This window comes from Tigriopus californicus, chromosome 3 (assembly GCF_007210705.1).
Source record: "Tigriopus californicus strain San Diego chromosome 3, Tcal_SD_v2.1, whole genome shotgun sequence".
In the NCBI taxonomy this organism is placed as follows: Eukaryota; Metazoa; Arthropoda; class Copepoda; order Harpacticoida; family Harpacticidae; genus Tigriopus; species Tigriopus californicus.
Genome location: NC_081442.1, coordinates 7,452,809 through 7,478,015, shown reverse-complemented (window position 1 = coordinate 7,478,015; position 25,207 = coordinate 7,452,809). Strand labels below are relative to the sequence as shown.

Genomic DNA, 25,207 nt, shown 5'->3' with positions numbered 1-25,207 from the left:
TTGGGTGAAGAGCAAGCTCACAATACATATTGTTGATATATTAGTTAGGAATGCAAGATCATTGATTGACGGGTGGGTGGGTGGCTTGATGGTTGGGTGAATAGTTAGCTGGTAAGATGAGTAGGTGGGCGAGGAACGATGGCTAAAGAAAAGGAGGAGGACACTTTGAGCCGCACATTTTCCTTCCCACTTCCGCATGGAATCACCAATTGACGATGACCTCAACGAGGAGAACTGTCATGTCTTGCTTTTTTGGATTTGAATTACACTGGCGAACACCCAGCATGTGTTCGTGGAAAGGCGAATGTTTGTCTAATCTCAATCACCCGGACGAAACGAAAAGTGGACCAGCCCACTCGTGCACTACTTGTTGTACGTTCTTCGTTCATACTAAGCACGCCAATTATGGCAGCTCCAATCGATTGGCGAGAATCGAGCGAATGAATGGTTGTCAGCAATTGGGATGAGCAAACACAGAGACAAATTCGGCCTTGTGAATTGATTCTTTTGGCGAGCTCAATTGATTTTGAAGTGTTGACGGACAGACATTTAGCAAAAGAAGCACGGAAATGAAATAGTAGTTCTCCCACATAGGTTTTTTTCCTCTTTCGTTGACCAATCAATGGATGATTCTTGGACATCAACAGGAAGTACACTTTTTTGGTCAAGCTCTGGGAATAGCAATTTATTGTTGAGTAAAAACCCTGCCAAAAGTTCTTCTCACAGGTTTCTTGAAAGTCATTCACAAGGAAGACCGATGGGATTTTGGCCCCTCTGTTCATTGTACATAGAATTCCTTTTTTATTTGTTGAGTGAAAATAGCCGACAACGCATTAAGCATATTTACATAACGACTTACTTGTCTGACATCCTCAATTCCTCATGGCAAGTCAGTTTGGCAAGGCAAAGAGACGCGTAGGACAACAATGTTGATGATATCCTGTGAAGGTGACACTAATCGTATCTTAAATTTCATACTCTCGGGCCAACCAAGATCTCGCAGCTGCAACAGCAGCAGCAAGGCTCAACATTCAACAAGCCCAAGCCCGTCTTCTCGCTCGTCAAATGGAGTATCAAAATAACAATGATGGCCTTGGGCGTCTCACTTTTCTCTCACAACTCAAATTAACCCTATGGCTTGACTCAAAGCCAAGACAGCCAAGAGAAATGGCGAGGTCTCAAGTAACATTCACATGATGATGAAGTACGTCTCTGCCAATTGCTTGACGACTAGCGCCTCGAATGAGGGGCCATCTGAGCCACATCAATTAAATGTGTGCCCAAACTTACCCTATGACGCATTCACATGAACTTGAGCTGCATGTTGTTGATTCCGTCTCCAATAAATGACTGTATTTCTCCTGCGGATTTCAGGTTAGTTTTGCCCTGCTCAGTTGTCACGTATTGGAGGCCAGGAATCTTCCGAATTCCTTGGCTGATCAGTTCATCCGTCGACTGCAGAAGCGAGCCGCAGATGCTGAGGCAGATCCAGAGCCAGTGGCCCAAGAGCAAGACAGCTATGGCATTCCCAACGGTTCTCCTGTGGGGAGTTTCGGCTCATCCAATGGGGTTTCAGCCTCGGGCTCGGGTTTGTCGAGTAGCAATACTTACAACTCGGGGTCCACCTCATTCAGTGCACCCATTTCCGCAGTGGGAGCACAGTACTCGGCAGGTTCGAGTTCTGTGAGTGCCCCAGTGGTTAGTGCTGGCAACTCGTATTCCGGCCCTTCCAATACTGGATCGGTCTCCTCGTCCAACTCCTACAATGGACCATCTTCATCGTCGTCTTCATCCAGTTTCAATGGGGCTTCAGGTGCATCCTCTGGGAACAGCTATTCCGGTCCCTCTCAGGCCTCGGCCTCATCACCATCCTCGTCTAGTTACTCTGGTCCTCTTTTGACCTCGGTTCCCGCCAGTGTCATCACCAATACCGCGTCCCAAGCCTCATATGGATCTTCCCAAGACAACTGCCAAGTGACTCGATCTCTGACCAACACGGGCAATTGCCAACAAGGCGGCCAGGTAGTAGTAGAACCCTGCTTCCATGTGCTGGAGGAAGTGGAGCCCTTTGTGTCTAATTGATTTACCTTGTTCCTCAAATGTTCTCTTTCTAGGAATGTCAAAGTCAATGCCAAACCACGACTGAACAACAATGTCGGACCGTGAGCGAACCTCAATGTGTCACCGTGAACGAGCAGGTAAGAACGACTGCGAGAAATGCTCTCAAAGGTGCATGATCACCGTCCTTTTAAGTTATGATGATGCTGGTTGTAATCATCCTTGGGCGAGTTAAAAGCTCATTAAAATCCGGGTTTTTTTGCCCTTCCAGAAATGTGAGATTCGCTACGAGACCGTGTTTGAACAACAATGTTCCACCGTGAATGAGCAGCAATGTTCAACCGTGAACGAGCAGCAATGCACCACAGTCAACGTGAGTAACAAGTCGACAAGCGATGGCATGACAAAAGCTGCCAAATACGCGGCATAATGATCCTCGTGGCATTGGTTTTCATCCAAGAGCCACTCCTTAATGAATTTATTCCCCTCAGGAACAACAATGTACCACTGTTAATGAGCAACAGTGTAATACCGTCACAGAGACCGTCTTTGAGCAGCAATGCAACACGGTCCAGGAGCCCAAATGCGAAATTCAATATATGACCAAATATGAACAGCAGTGCTCAACCGTTAACGAACAGGTAAGGATCAAGACACCCGCTTCACACTTCATTTCCGAGCATCAAATTGACCGATGGTTGGTTGGATTTTATTCAGGTCTGCAATTCCGTCAACGAACAGCAATGTAACACAGTGAACGAACAGGTCTGTGAGTCCACTGTCCAAACGATCAATGAGCCGCAGTGCCAGACGGTCAACGAACAACAGTGCAATACCGTCAATGAACAGGTGATTAGAATTTGCATGCAATCTACGTAAATCAGAACCAAAACTCAAACTTCTCCTCACACCATTGGCAAAGACCAAAAGAATGAGAGCAGGCAATGACAGATGAATGCACAACGAACGGGTTTCCATTTCAGCAATGCTCTCAAGTGAACGAGCCGCAATGCACGACGGTCAATCAACAGCAATGCTCCACTGTGAATGAGCAACAATGTACCACCGTGAATGAGCAGCAGTGTTCCCAAACTTTCGAGCAGGAATGCACAACCGTCAACGAGGAGCAATGTCAAACAGTTCAAGAGCAAGTGAGTGCAACAACAGACATGGAGTAAAAACAGGCCCACAACGACATCCCTACATAAACTAATGCATGTATTATGTACTTACGACGTACTTCAATTTATGGCACTTACTTGTACGTACAGAGCACTAAGGAAATGTGCAGAAGGAGAAAAGTAGTTGGCGAATGTGAAATTTCTTTCCTTCTCAGCATTGAAGCTCGTTCATGAAGATCTCAGGGTCATGTTTGGGGATGACTATCACGGCAAATTAAAACACAAGTGCATCACCCTTCATGTTTGTACCACCATGATTCGAAGAGTTTCCAAAACATTTGTTTTTTCCTAGAACCAAAGAAAGAAACCAAATACTGACAAACATTTTTTAACCTATCCTTCTTAGTCATTTTGACGCTTAGTATTTTTTTCGCGCACTTATAATGTAATCTACCATTTTATCGCATAGGGTTTCCTGATCCGAGAAACACCGTTTTGACTCAGCATTCGTTGGCTGAATTTGAGTTTTTTAAGCTTGTAAACAGCCTTCGTGCTCTACAAGTCATCGTTAAAATGGTGACACAACAAAGACTTTTGTTTGATATTGGATCAGTTCCACAATTTTGTTAATTTTTATCATTTATTTCGAGATTTGCTAAGTTTGCACTCCTTAGAATCGCCGAAATAGTCTAAATTATGAATATATAAACACAATTCAACCCAATAAGCCATCATTTGGTTGATTTCAATATTTGGTTTGGAATCACTCGGTTCATGTTGTCGGTTGTTTTCGGAACCTGATAGCCGTCCATGAACCTAATCAATTGTGTTTCTAGCAATGTGCCACCGTGACCGAACAAGAGTGTGAAACCACATTCGAAGAAGAATGTACCGAAGAGCTGGAGGAGGAATGTACCACCACCAACGATCAAGTGTGCGAGCAAACCTTCGAAACAGAGTGTTCCAATCTAAATGAGGAAGAATGTTACACCAAGTATGAGGAAAAATGTGAGACCGTTTACAAGGTAAGAATAATGGAATGCTTCCAAAGTGTTCAAGTATTACAACGGCCACCCTTCGGGCGAATAAGCCCTACCCTCTCACTCATAAAAACGTGTTATCTCAATTCATCATCGATAATGGGGGCTCAATTTTGCAGGAGAGGTGTTCGACGGAGTACGAGCAGAAATGTACCACAGACTACGTGAACGAATGCCAAGACGCTTATGGAGGTGGACAATCCGAATATGGAGAAGAAGGAGGCAAGGATTGCCAATCCGTACCCAAAGAAAACTGCCGACAAGTGGCCGTGCCAAATTGTCGACAAATTGCAGATGAACAAGTAAGTGTGGTGCCCATTTCATGGTCGGTGTCGGCCTCATGTTCTCATCTTCGTTCGCTGCATTTTCTATCTTTCATGTCTTGCACATAACTCGAAAAGAATGGTAGGAGATGCATTTTTCTGTTTTGAACTGTGTCGATGCTTGATCGGCTCTGCGAGTGCACCATTGTCGAAGATGATATTTTCTTCCAAGAGAAGCACCCCCCCCCCCTTTTATGTGTTTTCTTCCTCCTTTTCAATGACTGCTCAATTGATTTTCCCTGAAAGGCACCTTGAAGGTTAGATATCAAAAGAAGAAGATGAAGCGACGCAAGTAAGGTTAGAGCCGAAATCCTCAAGCTCTAATCATGATGCCGTTTTCTGATTGGATTATAACACTCCAAACATGATCAAATCATCTTCTAAGTCCCATTCACGGGCAGCCAAGGGCTAACAAGTGTTTTATCGAAAGCATGTCTTCCACTCCTATCCTACTCCCCTCAAATTTGGTTTCATTCGGTATTTTTTTTCAGTGTCGACAAGCCCCTACCCGCGAATGCGGCCGCGTTCCACGTGAGCAATGTAAACAAGTGCCAAGATACAACTGCAAACAGGTAAGTTAAACTCCCTCATGTTTACAATTGATATAAAAATGATTCAGATAAAGGATTTAATGTTTACATGACAGTGAAGGAAACATAAATTGAGGTGAATGAAAGCACAAAACCATCTCTATGAAAAGGTTTGCAAATGAGTCATGGACGTACCAATGAAGGAAAGAAAAAGTAACGGAAAAATAAATTTGACGCCTTGATTTTGAATCTGTCTGTTGTTGTTTTCTGTCAGGGAATGCCGGAGACAAACATTCCAATCACAGAAATGTGATACACATATTTTCTATCCATGACAAAGTTGTATTACAGAGATCTAGAAACTTGAATTTTCGGTTTAGGTTTGACAACATACCACTACCCTGACTCAATCTATGAATATTGTTGTTTCAAATACTGTGCCATTCAGGAAAAGCTAAATTACTAGATTTAGCAACAAACGCCGTTCAATGAGCAAGGAAATGGAAAACGGCAAAGTTCCTCTCAATTTGAACTTGTGGCAGTCCATTCGTACAAGTAGGTAGGGTTTTCCTTAAACGATTCAGACCAAGCTTGATTAAAACAGACTTGATAAATAAGAGCTGCTCGTACGTGGCCGTCCTTCAATGGGTCACGAAAAGCTCTAGCCCCAAAAAGAGGAAAAAGAAATTGAACCAACCCCATTTATCAAATATCTCGAAGAAGGGATACTTTTTCATGCAATGATATTGGGCCAAGGATTTCTCTATGATGTCGTTGTCAATTCGACCGAGATCGCTCTCATTTCCTCGTAAATGCGTTCTAAACTATCCATAAAACAGGTCTATTTCCAAGTATGAAGACTGCTCATGCTTGAATATTTGGCAAAAAGGCCTTGGTGAAAGACTCAGTCATTATCACGCAATGCTGAATGTCTCAAAAGTGTTAGCTGAAGGGCTATAATTTCCTGAGCAATATATCAGGTATTAACCTGCTGGAATTAATTGATTCAAAACATTCCTGAGAAAAGCCAATGGGAGGTACTGATTGATGATTTTCGCCAGGCAGGCAAGGTCAATCAATGGCGTCTTCAAAGCCTCTTCTTGTTAAACGTGCTCATTCAAGTGTACCCACCTACCTACCTACTGTACATATGAGTACTTTAATCGTTTTTCATCCCTTTTTTCCTCCTTTGTCTACAATTTTAAGGTTCCCCGTGAGGAGTGCAACCAAGTACCCAAACAAAATTGTAAGCAAGTGCCCAAGCAGGAATGTAAGCCAGTGGCCCGGGAACAATGTCAGAATGTGCCCAGACAACAATGCCAGACGGTTCCCCAACAATCGTGTCGTCAAGTGCCCAAACAAAACTGCCAATCCGTTCCCCGACAACAGTGTCAAAACGTGCCCAGACAGCAATGTCAGAGCGTGCCTCAACAACAGTGCCAAAATGTGCCTCGTCAACAATGCCAACAAGTGAGAATCAGAGTAAATTGAATTGAAGCATTGAGCATCTTAAATTTCCCTCTCAAATTCGTTCTAGGTTCCCCGCCAACAATGTCAACAGGTTCCTCGTCAAATCTGTAACAATGTTCCACGACAAGTACCCCGTCAACAATGCCGAAGCGTGCCAAGACAGCAGTGTCAAAATGTTCCCAGGCAGCAATGTCAACAGGTGAATGAACGATTTTTTTTCTGGTCACATTTAGTCTGAAGTTCGAACCAAACTTGCTCGATCGAGGACTGACTAACAGCGAGTTTATTTCCAGGTTCCCAAACAACAATGCCAGAGCGTTCCAATGAGAGTGGAGGTGCAAAATTGCAACAATATTCCGAGACAACAATGTAATCAGGTCCCTCGTCAGGTCCCCAAACAGCAATGCCAAAATGTTCCCAGGCAGCAGTGCTCGAATGTTCCCCGCCAACAATGCTCCACCGTTCCCCGTCAACAATGCCAAAATGTTCCACGACAACAATGTCAAAACATTCCCAAGCAGCAGGAGAAACAAGAGTGCAGAAGCATTCCAAGGGAACAATGTAATAATCAACCTCGCCAGGAATGCTCAAATGTTCCCAAGTAAGATCGCAATTGTGAATGTTTCTTCCTTATTAGCCTCGCTTGTTAAGTGTAAAACCACGTGCGCTCTACATCTTGCATTCTTTTTCTAGGGAAAATTGCGGCGAACCAATTTGCCAACCCGTTTATTGGTGCAAACAATGCTCCGGAGGCAACAGTGGATCAGCTGTTTCTAGTGGAAACTCGTATTCTTCGCCCTCATCTAACTCTTTTGGTTCTGGATCCTCTGTTTCTAGTGGAAATTCCTATTCTTCGCCCTCATCTAACTCCTTTGCTTCTGGATCCTCAGTTTCCAGCGGAAACGCCTACTCTTCTCCCTCATCTAACTCTCTTGGTTCTGGCTCAGGATTTTCCGTTTCGAATGGAGCTTCTGTGTCAGCCAGCGGGTCTTATTCAGGCGCATCGGGATCCTCGTTCTCGCAAAATTCCAACACGGGCGCTTCTTCTTTCTCAAACTCCGGGTCATCAGGCAACGCCTCCCCCGCTCAAGATTCTTATGGCATTCCTCAAGGCAACCCAGTCTCTTCCAACTCGGGAACGTCGGGCAGTTTCAGTACTTCTAGTGGATCCAATTTTAACGCGGGTTTAAGTTCTGCTAATAACAACTACAATGCTGGATCGGTCTCTTCCGGCTCATCCTCCTCTACCGGCGCCTCATCCGCCCCAGACTCTTACGGTGTTCCCCAAGGGAACCCAGTGTCCTCCAATACTGGATCTTCCTCTTCAAGCTTAGGCGCCTCTAGTGGAGCAGTCCTCAGTGGTGGAGCGACTTCAGTCAACAACAATTACAATGCTGGATCAGGCACTTCAAGTTCATCCGCAGGATCCTCTTCCGCGCCAGACTCTTACGGTGTCCCTCAAAGTAACCCGGTGGCAAGCAGTGGATCATCGTCTTTTGGCGCCTCGTCTTCCACTTCGAACTCCGTCTCAGCTAGCAACAACAACTACAACAACAACAACAACAATGGAGCTTCATCATCTGGCACAGGTAGTTCAAGTTCCAGTTCCAGTGCATCAGCTCCTGACTCGTATGGGATTCCTCAAGATGCACCCATCAGTGGCATCAACCCCAGAAACAACGTGAATGCTCAAAGCTCTGGGGCAATCTCGGCCAATGTGGGCCCCTCGGCAAGAGCCCCAGCCTCTCCCGTCAGTTTGCCTTCTAATGCGTCCCCTGCCTCTGATTCCTACGGCGCAGCTCAATCCTTGCCTATTAACACGGGATCCTCGTCCTCCTCGTCCTCTTCGTCCTCCTCTTCGTCGTCGTCAAGCTCCTCGTCAAATCAAGCAGTGTCCGCTCCTGATTCTTACGGAGTCGCTGGTGAAGAGCCCCTCTCAGATGGCTACAGATTTGAGCGGGCTTCATCTCTCTATGGGGATAAATCCAACAGCCTTGAGGGCTCAGATACTGTTTCCGCCAAGTCGACAGGGTCTAACGTAGACTTGCCCAAAGTAAAGAATGGAGGTTCCGTGACCCCGTCTTTAGTTATTGACATCAGTCCCGAAGATTTGCTGGATCGTGATGCAGTAGCCAAGGCCGCCGCCGTTCGATTCTTGGCCGAGGCCGAAGCGATTGCCGCCAATGTCGAGGATGAGATTGAATATTACGAGAGTCAGGAGAACTACGACGACAATGACCAAAAGGAGACCGACGAAGAAGTCACCTCTCAGGACCGAAAGTCCGGTAGTTCGAGAGCCATTCAAGACGAGTTCGATTATGTCACACTTCAAGACGACCTTTTTTCGACCTCCGTTACCACTGAAGCTTCCTGGACCAGTTCCAGTTTTGAGGAGGCATTGACAGACGCCCCCAGGCAAAACGATTTATTTTAAATGGTGTGGTGTCTCCGTCAGTCTCCTGTGGAGACACTGTCTTCTCAATCATCCCAAAAACGCAAACGCTACTCTACTTCGATGAAACCGATATGAGTTGTCTACTATCAATGCCATACATTTGCGACTTTGCAAAAACTCCTAAAACTAACACACTCTAGAAATTTTGAAGAATTCAATACCACTCATACTCTCGCCATTGTTGTCTCAAACAGAGTTTCCATCAAAAAATGATGGGCTAATGGGGAATCAAACTTTATTTGTTGGAAGGTTGTTGGAAAAATATGATTCATTCCATGTTCCTCTTTTCGGTTCTTACCTCAATTCACCAAGTTACCCCTCAAGTTTGACAAAGTGCCGGACAAAACTCGTAAGCGAACAGATTTGAACAAAATTGAAGTGTTGTTTCGCTCTTACGTACGTAGTTGAAAAATCACTTTCCTATACTCTAGTCAAAACCATCGACAGAACGGAAAAAAGTATGTACAATGGCTGGCTTCAAAACGATAAAATATTGTTTCTTTTTCTTGTCAAAGTCGTTTTCTAAGCCTAATGAATGAAAAGTATGCTCAAATCTTCTGTTTCCCCGACCTCCTCCATTTTGAGTTCAACGTACGAATCTCGTTGCTCTTGAACCAAAATGAGAGCAATTTATTTATGTAAATATTGTTGATTTTGACAACTGTTATTAGTGTGAACAAAATAAATTGTTGAAAAACATGATTTTGGCCTTTTTTCATTCATCAGGTCAAACCAAACAGGATGAGACAACTTCATGCGATTATTGGTTACATGATAACTTGGCCCAAAACAAATCGACTCAATGGACAATTCAACCCAACGGACAACATATCAGGTTTAAATAATTCGTCCCCGTCGTTTTCATCGTACAAAATGATTACAATTTGCTTACATAGAGCCTGGACAGATGGCCAAAGTTCAAATATTTACGTCTGACATTTCGATTTGGACGTTTGATAGATTCGCTGTGGCATCGTTAAGGTGCAATTGCCGTTACATTTGGCCAACATGTATGTGTCGAATTCCCCGTATTAAAATTAAAATCTTTTCACGATTTGGCAGCATTCAGCATGTATATAGAAGAAGAGAAAGAGCTATTCAAAAATCACATTGAGACCAAATTATGTGAAAAAGTGGCTTCAACCCTTTTGTTTTGATGCATCCAAGTATTATAAAGGCTTTTGGGGCAGTGCTTGTGATGGAATCAAACAAATTTTCAAAATCAAGGTTGTTGAAAAACATGGAAAGTGAAGCACCAAGTAAAAAGCAACCCAGGTTGGACGAAAGGAAAATCAGGGTTACTTTTGAGGCTAATTAACGGGTTTCCGACACTCCACCAGTCATGCCATATTGCATTGAGAATGTAAATTGGCAGCCCTAGTTTCAACCTCCCGTGATTATTAGTTTGGTCCCCAGCACTGACTCGGTTTATGACCTTGCACAGCAGATGGTTTTCGATATCATGAAAGCTTAAGATAACCAGGAACATGAAAGTGCAGAGCATAAGTTCTCACATGGGTCATTTTCAAGTTATTTTCATACTTCAAAAGTCTTGTCGATATTTTCGAAAACACTCCGACAATTTCCTTTCAAAATCAGGGAGCGCTTGCTTGTGCTTCATCTCTATCCAGATATGTCTAAATATTTTTAGAATTATGTCTTCAAGACTTTATAGTTCTAGTAATTAAATCTCACAATATCATTGGCTTTTTACGGCAAAAGAAAATACATTTATTGCGCTTTTCTACTTAGGAGGCTTTTGTAATTCGCGACTCCCAATCTTAGTTCAGCTTGAATGAGAGTACGAGTCTCCATTCCCTTCCCGTGCTAAAATTGATGTGTTGCTTTTAGTAAGCGGTTTAATATATTAGATTATTATTGGTAATGAATTATTTTGTCGTATTCATATTTTTGCCATATATCAGCCCTTATTGGGGAATTCCTAAGTAGAAAAAAGCGCAATAAATGTCTTTTCCTTGACTTATAAAGCAAGAAATCAATTGAAAGATTGAATTATTGGAGCTCTAAAGTCTTAAAAACATAGCTCTAAGAATATTTAGACAAATCTGGATAGAGATGAAGCCGAAGCAAGCGCTCCCTGATTTTGCAAGGAAGTTGGCGGAGTTTTTTCGAAAATATCGACCAGACTTTTAAAATATGAAAATAACTTGAACTTGACTTTTGTGAGAACTTATGCTCTCCACTTTCATCTTTTACGTCTACTCGGCATTCATAATATCGAAAAACATCTACTGTGGACGGCCATAACTCTGAAAACGATGAAAAAAGGAATGAAAAAAATCCTACCGTCCTGTTGTATTTTGCTTTAATATAAAGTGTATTTTGTTGTTGGACTATGTAGAGGATACAGTTAATTGGAGCAACATTTCCCCCCCCCCTCTACCCCCCCTCCCACTACATTCGTCGTTTGTTGGTGGGTCCAAATTCGTTACAGTTAAAAGATTCCCGATTTTCCTCCACTAATGGATGGGGAAAGTGATCTGAGATGGAGGTTGCGTTGGTTCGTTTTTTGCTTTAGCTTTAATTTTACAATGTTCATCACAGGTACTTGAAATTTTATTCAATATTTCATATGTTTAAACTCAGCCAATGAGTAAGGTGTAGGAAAGTTATCCTTCCTTCGTAAATTGATGCTTGCTTGGTTTACATATTATATTTTCATATTTTTTTCCCACTAGCTTCATTATCTTCAAGTACCAATTAAATGAAAAAATATTAGTCTCGAAAGATTGAAATTTCATTCACAGAACCTTCACATTGCCTACGATTTGCACAGAGTACAACGCGTCCTGCAGATACAAAACAAAACGCAACAAAGGATCCTGAATCTTATTGAAGACCCGTTTTTAGCAGTAACCGTAAAAAGTCGCACGATTTTTCAAGCGCTGTAGAGCAAAATCAAGTTTGAGTCTTAAGAAATAGTAGGCCTTTGTGTTTGAAACAAGTTAGAGCCCAAGCCAAACCCACTAACTTTAAAGAGACGTACTGAGTATTTCTTTCTCATAGAAATTACGGACAAAACAGCATCAAATTTAGTGTCTGTTGCCATAAACAAGAAAAAGGACCTTTGACTCAGGTATTACAGAATGTTCATCGATAAGAAACACCTTTTCCAACTTTTACACCTGAATACGGCAATAATCGGTTTTTATAGTTGAAAAGCTATTTGCAATTATAGTTTCAAGCTTTTGCTCCCCATGTGTGCTTTTAGAGTTTAACGTCTTTGAGTCAGGTTTTCTAAAGAATTGACATCAAGAATAAAGAATCTAATGAAGAAATTTTCATAGATAAAATTGATAAAGCTTTGGTTATAACGGAAAAATTGTATGACATTGAAGGTAAGCAACTTCTAATAATCAGTGAAAAAACTTCGAACGGTTTTATGCCCACTTTGAGTTCAACTATTTTCTTTAAAAAATGGAAAATCGATGATGAGTTTGAATGCAACGATAGATGCTACAGTTGAAGTAGTTTGGTAAACCATGAATACACTTTTATCAACCCAACATGTAAAGCATTGAAAGAAATATACTATCTTCTTCGAGAGCTAATTGGTCCTGAAGGACGACAATGAGTTGATGGGCGAATCTTTGGCCATTCCCGAGAGTGGGGTAAGACTTAAACTTGGCTTTGAAGACGGAGAGCGAATATCTCGTCATTGGGACACCCATCTTTGGATGGCTGGCCGAGTGAGAGACCTAGCCACATGCCATCTGCCAACAAACAAACAAGCATACGTAAGAAATATTTTTCAACATCCACATTAGCGTAAAGCCCAATGTCAAGTACAGGACACTTATGCTTCACTGCAACTGCTTCTGTGGCTTGTTTTTTTACCAAAGCTATATGTGCGTCTAAATTCGCTCCATTTTCTTTTCCAAATTTACCTTCTGAGTCATGGTGGATGCCGCGCAACAAACAGTAATGGTGCATTTCTAGATACAAAAATTAGTACCATGTGCAATTATTAATGGGTTTGCTGTGTCATTTTTCAATATTTAGGTAGTTATAGCTTACATCATTGATTATATTTTGTATAATTTTTCTTTAGTATATTAGGATCTGAGCTCCCATGTTGTTGATCGTATATATGCAAGATTATTCATGAGTAGACATCAGTAGCAAATGGCCCTGACATAAGGACATGACGAGGCAATGACCGTGAAATTTCTATTATCAGTTTAAAAAAAAAGAAAAAGTTGACAATTTTCGCCCATCAATTTTTGAGAAGAAAAGGCAAATGAATAAATTCCTTAGTTAGGCTAAATTAACGAGAACTCCAATACGTTCGTTTATTGAGGAACGACTTCAGCCATTTTAATGATATCAATTTCTTCCGGATAAAGCTCTTGGGCTTTAACCGATACAAGTGAATGAGATTCCCAAGAAGTCATAACTGGACCCCGGAAAAAAAGGTAAGCCTTTTTTGGCGAAAACATAGAAACTCAAATATGAATAACCATAAAATGCAGTTTAGCGTCTATCATTTTCTAACAGAAACAAATGCAGCAAAGAGGCTAACTGGAGGTAAAAGTGACCTTCTTTTTTTGCCGATGTTACAGATTTTTTGTTGCAATTTTTACATCTTTTTGATTTTCATGTTCAAGTACTTGATTAGGAGGTAAAGCAAAATTGAAACGTTTTCTAGCGAGGTTTCAGGGAGCTTTCCACTCCACTAATGCCGTACTCCATGTAGTGGTCTGCTTGGCTTGCCTTTGCCTTACTTGACCTTAGCTTTACTTGCTATGAGGTTTGATGATTTTTTAAGCGAAGAAATCTTTTCGAAGACCAACGTGACAAAAGTTTTAAACCTTAAACTTTTTGGCTCACCACTTTGCAATTAAGTATCTGTACTTTTTTTAAACTTGTTTGGCAAATTTTGAAGAAGGATCCACGAAACCTCTTAATGCATGGAAATGTGTTCGAAATTTTCATGTGTCCTTGCTGTCTCCAAATGTCCTTGTTTTTTGAAGGGATTTTCAGCATGAAATCCAAGATTTTATAACAGTTGCACTTTTCTTGTTTCAGTTCTCTCAAAGCCTGAGTAAGTTAGTTAAAATAACTAGATTAGGTCTGAGTTCACCGCACTCGGATTTAGTTTGCAGTCAAATTTGATTCTGTGTTACCATCCTTGTTTTATCACTTACTATCAGACCGCCGTCAAGCACAAAACAATCTTTGACTAGAGGAAACTACTGATCAAGTGTGATCAATCTTCATGGACATGCTTTGATCGCGCAGGCCCCGCCCCACCCCACAACATGACATTTCCTTATTCGATCAAAAAGCCGACCTTTTGCTTTCTATAATAAGTTGAACAATTGTGAATATTAGTAATCTTTCCATGGATGAGTAACCAATCACCATTGGAAAAACCGAGAAATGCTAAATTCTGGCTCCCTCTATCTTTGACGAAGTATTATGATTCATTCATTTATGCATGCACACTCGTATATCTCGTACATCCACTTTAGAAGAAAGCAAACAAGTCGAGGGCTTCTAAAGAAACCACTATCGCTCTATGTGGCTGAAATCGACAGAAGTCGAAACAGACTGACAGTGTTTTGTGTCTCCACACCAAGTGTGCGTAGTTAGCGAGTTTTTTGTTCGTACGGACTGCAGATTAATACTCGCTCCGGAAGACTGGAAGACTGGAAGACTGCGGGGCTCAAGAAGATAGCAAGTCGGCTGACAAAGTGAGTAAGTATACCTACATGTGTATTCATCGCCGAGATAACACTCGGAAACACCACATTCGTCGAAGCAGGTAGGTCAAGAGAGCCAATGTCCTGTCTTGGTAGGTGCCATTCAAATAGTTAATTCGCATTCCCTTCAATTTGAGGCTCAATCACTGCAACAACTATCGAACGCAGATGGTCAATGCAATTCCGAGAGGACTTGTGTCTCTTCTCAATTGAATGGGCGCAATGATCAGAAATCAATTGGCTACTTTGGATCTTTTTAGTGAGGTGCTCTTACAATCATCAAACAGGTTGACGCAATCAATTCGAAATGTGTACGAATTTAGTTATGGCATACCATTTGAGCGCATTTGGCGCCAAGCCTCGAGAATGAGATCATCTTGGACGGATTGGGCCGCCGATTCATATCCAAAAATAAGGTTGTCACATCATCATGCTTAAATAGACGATCAAGGCGAAGTTTCGTCAGCTGAGGTCGGACATATTTCATGATTAAGCATGCATTTGAGCGGCCAACTCAAACTCAAAAACATTGTGCCTTTGTGTACACAGTGTTAGCGGTGATCAAAAAAATATGAATCTTATAAGTTTACTCCCATTCGCTTTTTTGGCGTTGTCATTGGATCGAAGTAATCTTCTAATTCGATAATTACTGTACGTTCAGTGGATTCATTGGGCAAAGTGGCCTTCGACTCCCGCTGATTCTATTATAGTATACCATTTCCTTCATTCATTTCAGGCCCCAATTCAAGCCATCCCTATTGAGAGCCTTGTCGGACAGAGGCCCTAACTGATTGCCTGCCTGACTGCCTGACCGAGTGAGTGAGTGAGTGAGTATTGGTGTGTGAATGTGTCTGGCTGATTGACGATCATCGCCGTGAGGCCCCACGGACTCACAAAGACGGGACAAAGCTATTCTCAAGTCAGAATCGAAGAGCCTGTCATTATCATAAGCAACATGTCCAACGTAACCATTCGGCCCAACAAACCACCTCGAACCACGTTGCCAACCATGGCTCGGAGGCTGCAACAACAGAAACAACCATTCTTGAATGCAGAGCGAGCTCTGACCACCAACAAAGATTTCCAGCCTGCCAAAGAAGGTCGAGCTCCGACGGTCGAATTGACATTGTCCCACGTACCGAATCAGGCCAAGCCCATCATCGCGTTCAGAAATGTCGCACCACAACCTTTCGTGGTGAATGGCTCATCCTCAAAAGTGAAGCTGAATCAAAAGCATCTGAGCACAGGTCGATCATTAGATGCGACGGGGATCAGTAATCACACTTCCACCCGACAGGGGGTGTCGCATTTTGCTTCAAAAGTGAGTAGTCGTACGCACACATGTACGCACGTTAGCATCCTATCGTGCCATTCTAATGGTTGAGAAACAGGAATTCCGATTAGGGACTTCTCATGTCTTTGGCGTTGGGACTGGAAACCAGCCCAGCACTTTTCGTAAGGTCGCCGTTCCTTTTGACACACTCTCCCCCCTTATTCATTTATTTCTCGTAGAAGATTGAAGAGGTGGAATGCGTTATTGATGGCATTAAAAGTGGTCCCCTACATTCACTCCCTTCTATAATTATCATCTGGTTGCCACAGAGCATGGGTCAAGTCTAGCATCGTTCACCCAGTTTGTACCCTTTTTTTAAATCATAGGTTTAAGGACACGTTTGCTAGGTTTAAAGACACGTTGGCTGTTCCTCAAATACCAGCTCAACTACACTAAGAAAGAAAACCAAAAAGCTTCACAAAATATCCAGTACAAAAGCAAGATGTGTCTGGACTTATTCCATTCCAAAAGCGATCAACCCTAGTCCGACTAATGCTTTTATGATGTGACCCAAGATGTGGAATGCATCGCAAGAACCAATGATTTCGATAATGGTGGTGTTCAGCAATATTGCTTCCCTGTCACACACATCCACGCTTTTCTTGTAGCATAGGGCATGGGATGGGGCCTCACTGTCTAGAGGTCACCACTGATAGAGCACTGGATACTCTATCTAGCCAGGCATCCGCTCATATGAGTCATACCCCCCCCCAGATCGGAAGAGAGGGATGCAGTCCAAAGCACCGTTGACGTTGCTGAAGGAGTGTTGAGCAGTTCCTTAAACCCAACAACAGCCGCCGCAAATCGGGTAGGATCGCCTTCGTCAGTTTTGCGTCAGAGTGATCCTCGTGATTCCCAGCAACAGAACTCCAGGACCTATTCACCGACATCGAGCAGGGTCAATCTTGCGTCGGCCATGCTCAAACATAAGGGCAATAACAACCACATCGCCAACAACAGCAGCAGCAACAACAACTTTAACAACGCGGAGAAGGTTTTCGACCCAGGGTCTAGGCTGGGGGAATATTTGGGGGGCTCTGTGGGAGAGAAGAAGTGGGTCGCCGGGCCAGGAGCTGGCATGAGGAGGGCTATTGCCACTGGAGGAAGCCAGCGGCCAACTGGAGACTCATCATCCAACCTGGCGAATGAAGAATTGCAAAAAGTGCATCCCTCCGAAGAGGAGCGAATCAACCAGAAGCGAGTTAGTGTCAAAAGGGCCCTGAACAATTTGGACGAGCTATTGGACCAGTTGCGACCAACCATGGATCACCCGAAAGAGGCTCTTGACGAGTCCAGGGACGATCAACCTCATCGTGAAAACGTGGAACAATCGCTGAGCCAAGTATCGGCTTTAATGGAACACTTGGTGAACCAGGCTGAGCTGAATCACGATGACACGGATCCATCGCAGTGCCTGGACCAAACGCAATGCCCGGACCAGTCGCGGAAAACATCCACGGCCTCTGTGGCCTCCTCCAATTCGTCGGCGTCTTCCTTGTCGTCCTTGATTGAAGACAAAAGTCGGAACCAGTCTCGCGAGGCCAGTGCTGGGCCTGATAATTTCTCGGAGGCCACCACATCCAGGAAGACTTCTCATGCTGAGAGTTTGCGAGAGGTCGAGGATCAGGTGGATTCCTTGACGAAGCAACTCACAGAGTGTTTGGAAACAAAAGAGGTGGTCAATTGGAGCCGTGATATCAAATCAACAACCATCTTTGGTAAGATGTTCAAGGTTGAAAGCAAATGTTGGTAGTAACCGTTATTTTCACTCCTGATATAAAGTTGTAAACATAATCATTAATTACACAGGCAATTGCCCCAAGTGCGACCAACCTATTGAGAAAGAGGCCTCAGTGGTTGGCGAATCCCATTACCATCCCGGTTGTTTCATTTGTGAAGGATGTCAAGAGCCTCTGGGGACTCAGAGCTTCTTCATCATTGATGGCAAGAACTACTGCTCGAAGGATAGAGAGGTATGAGGAGGTTGCGAGAAACAAAACATTGCAACATTGCGGGAGGTTTGTAATCTTTCTGGTTACTTGATTTGTTTCCTTCTCTTTCTAGCGATTCCTGGAGAAGTGTGTCAAATGCATGGAAAAAATTGAAGGCGACACCATTCGTCCACGTGAATCTGGCGAAGCGTATCATCCGTCGTGTTTTTCGTGCCAGCAATGCTCCAAGGAGCTTTTTGGAAAATACTATGACATCAATGGTCAACTGATTTGTGAAGACGATTACATTGTGAGCAAGTGGCATATTTCTGAAATCCCTTTACTATCATCGTTGATTCTTGATTGTAGTATAATGAATTTCCTTTTTTCCGTTTTAGGCCAGTCGAGAAAAATGCTGCAAGTGTCGCGAGGCGATCATCGGGACTGTTTTGAAGGCTCTGGATGGTGTGTTTCACCCGGAGTGCTTCACTTGTGCCGCTTGTCCCCTTTGCTTGGACGGAGTCCAGTTCTTTCTCACCGAGGATGAAGATCCTTTGTGCGAGACTTGTTATACTAGGTGAGCATGGCCATCGCCGATTTTAAACGATCGTACTGCAAGCATAGGGGAGGAGGCAGAGGTGGCTCAAAAATCGATTAATTATCCGATGATATGGTTTAATTTCAATGGGTTTCAGGTTGGCAGCCAAACGTTGCGACGGTTGCAAAGAGCCTATTGTGGAAGACTGTCTGGTGAGCAAAGACCCTGGAGGGTACTATCACAAGAATTGCTACACGGAGAGAGTGGGACCTTCCAGGAGCTAAAATCATGAATAGTTCATCATCAAGGAGTATCCCGCCTCCAGATAAGACCTCCATCCAGCCAGATTGATATCCCAACTTCTTTCCCCAAACTACATGTAACCAGTTTGGACGGCAATATTTGCGGGTATTTGCTCTAAATTCAGAAGAAGACAAAAACATCACTAAGACCATTTGCCACTTTCCAACCAAGAAGACCAAGACAGACACCATGATAAGACAGACTTGGATTCACAGAAGATCAAATCCAAGTAAGCAAGGAAGCCAACCGACCAACGGACCCGCCACTCAACCAATCCACCAGTCTTGCTTGTCACAACCCTCTCTCAAAAAGCGAAAAGCAAAAGAGAGAACGAGACGAGGAGGGCGAGAGAGAGAGAGAGAGAGAGAGAGCCAAGTATTCAATGCATGACGCTTCTACTAGCAATCTTCAAGCTTCTTTAGTCCCATGAATGAAGAAGAAAAAGTTCATTTCAACTCGATCCCGAGCGAGACTTCCAAGTCATTCTGATGCTTTAGATCTGGCAAACACCCTTTCCTTTCACAGCCAGAGCCTTAAGTCACCTACGATTAACACAAAAATGTATGAGAATAAATAAACCTATGTATGAGAATCAGTAGATTTGGAATACTGTATGATAGGTAGGCAGTTATTTTCTCCCTTCCCCCTCCCCTCAAATCAAACGTTCCAAACCTGGCTTGAAACCTCGGAATCTCGCTTTAATCACCCCTGGCTGTCGGTGCGAGTGTTGCGCTAATGTTCATGTCCTACTGATGTGGAGGGATGAACTCTGGAACCAATTCGTCAAAAGACAGAGATGATACCAAGGGCAAATTAGACTCATAAACCTGACAAAGTCACCGGGGCTTCCACAGCTTTATATACCAAGTTCATGTTGAGAAGACAAGGAAATGGCAGGCTTTGACTACCTCCCGTCCTACTGGTCCCGCCGCATCACCACCACCACCACCATTCTTTTTCCCGCATTATGATCGTCTTCGTGCTGTTCTCAGCCATGCCATCATGCACGGGGGCCAAGACAGAAAGAAGGATTCCGAATCCAGTCAAGACACGGAGGCGGTTTCAACAAACTCAACCCTAAAGAGAGAGAGGGAGAGGAAGAGAGAGGAAGACAACAGACTCACAACGAACTAACTAGAGGCAGACGCAAAGAAAGAAAGAAAAAAAGAACGAACCAACCAACGAACCAACGATCGAACGAAGGAAAGAGAAAGACAGGGGCAACCATTCTCCGGACTACCACCACGAATCCACGATCATGATGATGACGATGAAGAAGAAACTACTGCAGTACCTCTGATCTGGGTAAAGTAATTCAACTAAGGCGACTACCAGGGCTGCTACTACTACCATTTCTCCTGCTTCTTCTCTCTGCCTCGTCTTTGCTCCACCAACGTGCGAAACCATGTTTCATTCCTGCTGGCAATCTGGTCTGATTTCAACGTTTACTCACTCAGTTCCACTCCCATCCATCCATACTCCCAGCCAACCAACCAACCAACCAACCAACCAACTAACCATCCAGCCAGCCAGCCAACCAATCCACCAACCAACAGCGTGCTACTAGTGCGATGAAAATGGCGGGAGTTACTACACAACTCAAAACTGTTGCTGGTGTTGGTGGTGGTACTAGTGCTGCTTATATGGCTAAGGGAGGATCGGTTATAATGACAGTCATTATAATTTTTCCATCCAGTGAAGCCTCCCTAGACTGCTGCTCGAACTCGGACTCTCCCAAGTCATGAACTTTTCGAGACACACAATCTTGTGTTCCGACTGACTGAGAGGGTTGGTCGCATTTCACGTTCCGTCTGTCTCTCTGTCTTTCTTTCGTTCGTTCGTCGTTTGGTCGTCTTCTTCTTCGGTCGCTCTTCGGTCGCTCTTCGGTCGTTCAGTTTCTTCGTTCTTGGTTGGTTTCTGGCTAGCTCATGGTAGCTGGTTCGTCCGAATTTCTGGATCTCTGCTCGTCCGACAGATTTGGATATGGAATGATGAAATAGCCTCAAAACTTGGGGGTCCTCTTCGAGTGGCATTGCAAGATATATGAGCTGGACCTACCTAGACTTGGAGCCATCTCGACGTTAAAACACGAGGGTAAATGTCTCTCGAAATTAAAACCACCTAAACTAAGCTGGACCTCGCTTCTGGCGATTCATCCGGCCAAATTGCCAATGCTAACACGTTATGTGCTTTTCCCCACTTCAAGGCTTCAGGGTGAATATCATTTTCCAGCGTACTCCTTAGCCCTCCCTTCCCCTTGTCATTGGTTGAGGTCATATAAGATGAGTCCGATGTGCCCGAGATTGATCCGTGTTGATTCGAAATCATTTCGAACCTGGTCTGATTTCTCTCATCCTGTGGAGTGATCTTCATGACGATGTCGATGATTACAAAAAGCTGGCTGGCTGGGTGGTTGCTTGGATGGTTGGTTGGATGGTTGGTTGGTTCTGAGCTTTGACTCTTCGTTCGTCTCTTGATCCCTGTGATCGCCAACCTCTAGGAAGGTGAATCCAGCCCCAACCATCATGATGTCTCAAACATTGAGTATGAGAACCTGGAGGTCAGAGGTCGCTTCCTGTGCTTTTCTCGCATTTCATCCCAGGCAATCCGAAACAAGTCAAAAAATTGGGAGAACCAATAGTATACCGACTGGTAGGCAAGCAAGCAGAGAGAGGTTCCTTGGTGTAGAGAAGCCAGAGAGAGTGAACGATTTCTAAAATTGAAATCATCGAGACACTTCCAAAGACACACCGACAACAGCACCATGAAAGATCGACAATTTGACGCCTCGTGAAAGAGAGTTTCAATTGAGGAAATGCCAAGTGGGCTCCATGAATCAAATGTGAAATGAGAGTTCAAGCATTTTCCGAGTTTTAATTAGGACCATTATTTATGGCAAGCGCGTTGTTTCATTCTTTCAATACTAGGTAGATATATGCAGTGCTGTACGTACATGCTGTATCTAGTACGTACGTGCGTACTAAACAACTGAGGGGAGGAAATTGGTGGCTGCACAATTTGGGGTAAAACAAAGGATGATATGATGATGGGCCATGCATTATTATCATGATCTTGCATGTGGAGAACAAGAGTCGGGTAGATCCAGACAACAAAAATGAAATCTCTGGGGAAAACAAATCCAATCGCTGACATAAAAAATGAGGCGAGCGTTCAGTCCCTGGTTCATTGCGTGATTGGCAGTCATTATAACTATCTCAAGTTGTGGATTTGAAATCGGAAAAAAGGCTTCTACTTGCTGGTTGGCCACGTTCGAAGCCACCAAGAAACCGAACGCTGCTTGTACATTATGTGTATCTACAATACGTCGAAAGAAAATCTTTTGCTTGGATTCTTCTTTATACATTACCATGATAGTTAGGCATATTAAGTACCAATTACTTTCCGTATCTGAGACAGCTACAATAGAGGCAAATTTACACAAAAAGCAAAACAAAAAATTTATAGCCCAGTAGTATATGTTTACATGACATAATTCATTTGAAGAATTTTATCTTACCCAAAAACTCATTGTAGACAAAATTTTCGTAATTGTTGCAACACACAAAATGGGCAGGAGACGTGGCGTAGTGGTTAGCGCAGTTTCCTAACATGGGAGAGGTCATCGGTTCGAATCTCCTCCCCGGCCTTTCTCCAAAGGAAACTTTTAGACGCTAATCACACCCACAGACGGAGAACCATTCTGATACTGACTAGAACATTGCCTATATCGGCATTACTTACGGCCAATGTGATGGCTAACTCCACCACATTGACCCTAGAACCCCAAATACAAAAACACATGACCAAGAAAGGCTCTCGTTTGGCTTGCAAATAAAAAATGTTGATCACAAAATTTGAGGCCTGATCATTTCTACATAACACTACACACATAAAAACCTTGTGTACGTAAACCTCAGATGCAATTCAAAATACCTCATCAATTTTTAACTGGAAGCAAGCCTTATGACTTTGATGGACTATTTTTCGATTCCCTAGGGACCGAAATCATGCCCGATGTTTTTGACTTAACAGATCCCATTTTGAGTTCAATTTAGAAGCGTGGAAAAAACTTTTTCCCTGACCTGCGCCTCATATTCAACAGCACCGCTTCTCAATAGTACAAAAAAGACGCTCTATTACTGTTTGGTCGATTTGAAGCGTTCATTCGTGTCATCCACGTTTCACTATTTCACAATAATACCCGAGTTATGCTCAACAATGCATAAAAACGGCCATGGGTAGCGAAAAAACGTTCTTGCCCATCCCATGTTCTGTTATGTTCACCAAAATAATTCAAAATTAAATGCCAATAAATTGAGACTCGCCAGTCTCTGCTTGAAAATTACAACTCCAATTACAAATGTCCAAAATCAAGGATAGAGCGATTAGGTCCTTTGTAATGCATGTTTTTTCAACAGCGTGCATAATGTAGCGGGACAAACATAAACATATAGCCATCACTCAAGTTTGGCCTTGGCCGTACAGCAGTAAACATATAGCCATCACTCAAGTTTGACCCTGTTGAAAGACTTTTTCCTTCTTGTTCGCGGCACAAAAAGTACATGCACGAGATTCGTTCATAGTATTGCTACCGAGTTGGGGAGAGTACCAAATTCCCCCTTCATGTTGTTCGGTATCTGTCTCAAATCTGCCCTTTCCCTAGACTTGATTTAGGATGAAACAAAGCGGAACAAAACTTGGAAAGAATTTGACTTTGAATGTCAAAATTTCTGGAGCATTTCGAACAATCAACGAACGGACGAACGAGCTAGCAGCAAGCAAAGCCAGCGAATGAATGAGCGAGCAAGACAACGAGAGAGCGAGTACTTCACGTCTTTCTGCTCGACCCTTGCTTGCCTGCGTTTGTGGTACTTGTTGTGGGTTCAGTTTCAAGATGCATGCATGCAATAGGCATGCATGCCCTCTGAACTCACATGGGACCCAAGGAATAACTTTTACATTGCTCATTAGTTGTTTGCAATTTTCGACCCAACTTTCACAAAATGACGGCTCACGAGTACTTTTATGTAGACTGCTTGATGTCAAACATGTTGAGCAACATAGGTAGTACTGGATGGACTTGGCACTGATCTGAGAGTCATTTTTGAATCGGCAGCTCAAATCAATTATCTTGAAGTCCTCAGTTTTGGGCGGGTTTTCTATTGACGTTCAGATTAGCGATGAAGCTTTCAAACAATGGAATTCGAAAAAGTTGAAAGTCATCGAAGCATAAACTATTTCACTTGAGTGCGCTGGTTAAAGTGAAATGATCTTTCTATTTAATGCATGAGTGCTAGGTGCAATTTTTAAGGGTCAATTCATTAATAATATTCATCGGTATCTTCATATCGTTATAATTTCTCCATGTTCGATGTTGTGGAAAAGTAAAACAGACTTTGACCAAATTATTTTGAAAGTTATTTGGCTCATGAGAATTACGAAAAGTGCTTTTTTGCAGATGTAGGTGATGCCCACCAATGCATTAGTTGCATGTCAAGACATTTGACGGTTTTTTTTCTACTAGTCCCTTAGCAATAGTTTTGCATCCAGTTGAAATCTTTTTCGCTCCCGTTTTCTTCTTTCTATCTTGAAGCTAAGGTTCCCTTTCCCCATTTCCTGAGGTGTTTTCAGTTTAAACAGCTTTCTTCAATCTCAATGCTGTTGACACCAATTTCAAACGTGCGTGATCCCAACAATAGTTATAAATCAATGGACGAAGGACTTGAGACATATGGCATGGCCACCGAACACGTAAAATGAATGACAAAACTAAAGCCCCCGAATATTTAGCACAACCATGAGCAAGAATCATTCAAAAGTTTCAAATCCAAGTTTTAAAATGAAACACATCCTTTCTTGAGTTTAGTTCTTTTATGAGATCGAGACCTCTAGCCTCTGATGATAAGGCGAGGCCAAAATTTGCAGATGGTTTCAGAGTGGCCTTTACCGAAATCGCACAAGGAATTGCAGATGAACTTGCCAAAATGCATCGTCTGACAAAGTTCAAGAAGTTAACAAAGCAAACCATATGTGAATGGAAAAGCTTCATCACTAAAAAGAATAAAAGTAATAATAAATGATAAAAAACCTTCAGAGTTTTCGAAGGCTTTTTGATCAGTGACGCTATGACACGGGCGAGCAATGATTTTGATATTGTATCCACACATTTTGAAACCCTTTTTATCATTTGATTTCTAGTCAACTGAACCCTGACCGTGATCAAATAGAGTTTTGGAGTCTTGCTTTTACCTTGGTTATTCAGAAAATGAGAAGAAAATGATACGAAATGTTGAAATAAGGGTTTTCCGACACCAACCGCCCCATAAAATTTCCTTTCATGTATTCAAGGTTATTGTCAGCGAACCTTAAGATGTGTTTC

The 25,207-nt window shown here is 42.9% G+C and overlaps 3 protein-coding genes across 3 annotated transcripts; all 3 read left to right on the top strand.

The window, feature by feature from the left end:
• The first annotated feature begins 1,167 nt into the window (after positions 1-1,167).
• LOC131878119 (protein rtoA-like) lies at positions 1,168-2,132 on the top strand. Its single transcript, XM_059224019.1, has 2 exons — positions 1,168-1,182; positions 1,375-2,132. The coding sequence occupies exons 1-2, from the start codon at positions 1,168-1,170 to the stop codon at positions 2,080-2,082; spliced, it is 723 nt and encodes a 240-aa protein (XP_059080002.1). The 3' UTR covers positions 2,083-2,132.
• A 38-nt stretch (positions 2,133-2,170) lies between these two features.
• Positions 2,171-9,696, top strand: LOC131878206 (mucin-5AC-like). Its single transcript, XM_059224122.1, has 11 exons — positions 2,171-2,431; positions 2,550-2,699; positions 2,776-2,907; positions 3,042-3,209; positions 4,016-4,204; positions 4,339-4,521; positions 5,034-5,114; positions 6,279-6,542; positions 6,610-6,741; positions 6,836-7,143; positions 7,236-9,696. Exons 2-11 carry the CDS (start codon positions 2,658-2,660, stop codon positions 8,974-8,976), a joined length of 3,240 nt encoding a protein of 1,079 aa, XP_059080105.1. The 5' UTR covers positions 2,171-2,431; positions 2,550-2,657; the 3' UTR covers positions 8,977-9,696.
• A 7,093-nt stretch (positions 9,697-16,789) lies between these two features.
• Positions 16,790-19,426, top strand: LOC131877901 (transforming growth factor beta-1-induced transcript 1 protein-like). The gene is made up of 5 exons (XM_059223733.1): positions 16,790-17,774; positions 17,866-18,029; positions 18,121-18,297; positions 18,386-18,564; positions 18,683-19,426. Exons 1-5 carry the CDS (start codon positions 16,973-16,975, stop codon positions 18,807-18,809), a joined length of 1,449 nt encoding a protein of 482 aa, XP_059079716.1. The 5' UTR covers positions 16,790-16,972; the 3' UTR covers positions 18,810-19,426.
• Positions 19,427-25,207: the final 5,781 nt, after the last annotated feature.

What these genes read in the sequence shown, in the direction of transcription:
- LOC131878206 (XM_059224122.1), top strand. Translation starts at nt 2,658, where the DNA reads ATGACCAAATATGAACAGCAGTGCTCAACCGTTAACGAACAG. An exon ending in GTCAAACAGTTCAAGAGCAA is followed by an intron (nt 3,210 to 4,015) that starts GTGAGTGCAACA and finishes TTGTGTTTCTAG; the next exon opens with CAATGTGCCACCGTGACCGA. An exon ending in CAAGATACAACTGCAAACAG is followed by an intron (nt 5,115 to 6,278) that starts GTAAGTTAAACT and finishes TACAATTTTAAG; the next exon opens with GTTCCCCGTGAGGAGTGCAA.
- LOC131877901 (XM_059223733.1), top strand. Translation starts at nt 16,973, where the DNA reads ATGCTCAAACATAAGGGCAATAACAACCACATCGCCAACAACAGCAGC. An exon ending in CAAATCAACAACCATCTTTG is followed by an intron (nt 17,775 to 17,865) that starts GTAAGATGTTCA and finishes TTAATTACACAG; the next exon opens with GCAATTGCCCCAAGTGCGAC. An exon ending in ACTGCTCGAAGGATAGAGAG is followed by an intron (nt 18,030 to 18,120) that starts GTATGAGGAGGT and finishes TTCTCTTTCTAG; the next exon opens with CGATTCCTGGAGAAGTGTGT.